This window comes from Cariama cristata, unplaced genomic scaffold (assembly GCF_000690535.1).
Source record: "Cariama cristata isolate BGI_N322 unplaced genomic scaffold, ASM69053v1 scaffold6651, whole genome shotgun sequence".
In the NCBI taxonomy this organism is placed as follows: domain Eukaryota; kingdom Metazoa; phylum Chordata; class Aves; order Cariamiformes; family Cariamidae; genus Cariama; species Cariama cristata.
The window spans coordinates 14,109-16,623 of NW_009599726.1; the positions used below are offsets into that span (position 1 = coordinate 14,109).

The 2,515-nt window shown below is 48.9% G+C and overlaps 1 protein-coding gene across 1 annotated transcript in view; it reads left to right on the forward strand.

The window, feature by feature from the left end:
* Positions 1-2,004, forward strand: part of PTPRA (protein tyrosine phosphatase, receptor type, A) — a 15,678-nt gene extending 13,674 nt beyond the window's left edge. The window contains exons 14-16 of the mRNA XM_009709781.1: positions 119-270; positions 591-726; positions 1,435-2,004. Of these exons, the coding sequence (XP_009708083.1) occupies positions 119-270; positions 591-726; positions 1,435-1,509 (363 nt within the window). The 3' untranslated portion in view covers positions 1,510-2,004. The remainder of the gene's footprint in view (positions 1-118; positions 271-590; positions 727-1,434) is intronic.
* The last annotated feature ends 511 nt before the right edge of the window (positions 2,005-2,515 follow it).

Here is a 2,515-nt window from a genome sequence, read left to right on the forward strand (position 1 = left end):
CCCTCCACAAACGGACAGCTTTCCTCAGTGGATGATTTTCCCAAAGCCTTGAGCTGGTGGGTTTCTTGGTAGAGGTCTCCCACCAGCTTACTGACCTCGAGCTGTGCTCTTCCACCAGGAAAACAAGAGCCGACAGATTCGGCAGTTTCATTTCCACGGCTGGCCAGAAGTTGGGATCCCTGGGGACGGGAAGGGAATGATCAACATCATCGCAGCTGTGCAGAAGCAGCAGCAGCAGTCTGGCAACCACCCGATCACTGTGCACTGCAGGTAAAGCTTGGATGGAGCAGGGGTTGGCTACCTCTCCAAGGGGACTTGCTCTACAAGGAGCTTGGGAGATGGTCAAAGATCCCTCAGAAGGCTTGGGCTGAGCAGGAGCAACCCGGGCAGACGTCGTATGGGATCTTCCTGCTCAACTAAGCAAAGAGGCTTCAGTCTTGTAGAACGTGTCCTAGCTAAACTGGGAGAGGATGGGACAGGACCGTTGGCTCCTCCAGTTCTCCAGTGGTACCCCTATGGATTGTCCCCTGAGCAAAGCCAATACAGTCAGGACAGACGGTTTCCTTTACCTTCTGGTTTCTCTTTGCCAGTGCCGGAGCAGGAAGAACAGGCACCTTCTGTGCGCTGAGCACTGTCCTGGAAAGGGTGAAGGCAGAAGGGATTCTCGACGTCTTTCAGACGGTGAAGAGTTTAAGACTACAGAGGCCGCATATGGTGCAGACACTGGTAAGCGCAGCTGAGCGCTGACACTCCACACTCCTCCTGCCACCACAGACCTCAGCGAGAACGGGCTGGGGACTCAATGTTGAGCAAAAACTTCCTCTGTTGAAGGTTTTCTCTCTCTGTGAAAGAGAAAGGGACGGAGGTGGGTCAGGAGGTATCTCCCCTTCCTCTTGTTAGGACATCTGGAAGAGTGGAACTTGGCTGGCTGAAGGCATCAAGCCCCTTTTGAGCACTGACACGAGCTGTAGGAGCCTCCTTGGAGAAATCCTCAGCCACAGGCCAAGTATTTATGGGCTCCAGGAACCTGGAAAACTATCCTGGAGCGGCTGTGGCATAGGCTTGGGCATGCAGTGTGGCAGGGAGGGGAGGAGCAGGCAGGACTAGCTGAGGTCTTGCAAGAGGAGTTTTGCAAGGATGCTCAGAGGTTTTTTAAAAAGTCTTTTGGGGTCAAAATAGGACCTCAGAGAGGAAGGGGAATGCAGAGTTTCTTTTGCTGATGGCACCCCAGCAAGGAGGGTGGGCAGCCTAGGTTTTGGGGGCACAAAGGAAGTGGGACTTGCTCACGGGTGGGAATCCAGTTCCTGCCCTTGGTCTGGGTGGAGGACACCCAACCATGCTTGATCCCAGCTTGCCGCAGACCATGAAGCATCAAATTATGTCTCAGGTGTGAATTTTCTTGGTCTAACACTGTGCTCTCCCTAAATCCCACAGGAACAGTACGAATTCTGCTACAAGGTGGTGCAGGAATATATCGACGCCTTCTCAGACTACGCCAACTTCAAGTGAAGAAAACAAAAAAAATCCACACCCCGAAACAAATGACAGAAGAGTTGCCTTCTTTAATATTTTGTAATATTCTGTTTGTTAATATACCCGCCCCAAAAATATGTGTATATATCTTAACTGTTTTAGAGGTTGGTACCATAAGCTTCATATTAGCTGGAGATTTTATATGTAGCAAAGTGTTAGTGCAGATACTGTTGGCTCCTTTTTTTCCAATGTTTTATTGGGGAATTAAATAGCGTGATGTTTGGATTAATATTGTCATACCATCTCTCTTCTGGAGAGTTGATACAGGCTGTTATTTTGTTTGTAAATTTTTTTTTTCTTGAGGGAGTAAAGCCTTTTAAAAAAAAAAAAAGGAAGAAAAAGATATCCTGGATCTCATCTGAAAAAAAAAACACAACACCACAAGCACAAGCTTTTCCGAACCTGCAGGCAAATGGTTTCACATTTTTCTGCTGGTCAGCTCTTTAAAAAAAAAAGGGAGAAAAAAAACCACCCTTATTCTCTGTGTGTGTATATATATAAATATCCTAATTTTTGTATCAAAAGCAAAAAAGTTTCATCCTTCAGGGTCAGGCCACCGCATGCTGCTGGCTTGGAAACCATAATGACCATAGCAGCCACCGTTGGGATTTCAACCCAAAAAACCAAACCTCAGAAAAACAAAAGGATTTTTGCTCCCTGAAGGAAACATCCATCTGTTTGGTGCCGGATTTTAGACCTGCCGCAGGGATCAGGGTCGGAGCAGGACCCCTGCGGCCCTGAGCTGAGGATGCTCGCAGTGACTCTGCTGTCCTCGCTGGTCCCTTCCAGGAGGGAGCGGGCTCCCAGCAGCAAGGAGTGCTGCTGCGTGGGGTTTGGGGACTCTGGCTGGAGAAAAAAGCAGCTCCACATGGTCCGAGCTCCATATTCTCATCCGTTGTGTCTCTTCCCAAGTGCCACCTAGGCCCTTCCCTCTTCTTGGTCTATAACAGCCGTGAAAGAGAGATTTTGGAGCCATCTCAAA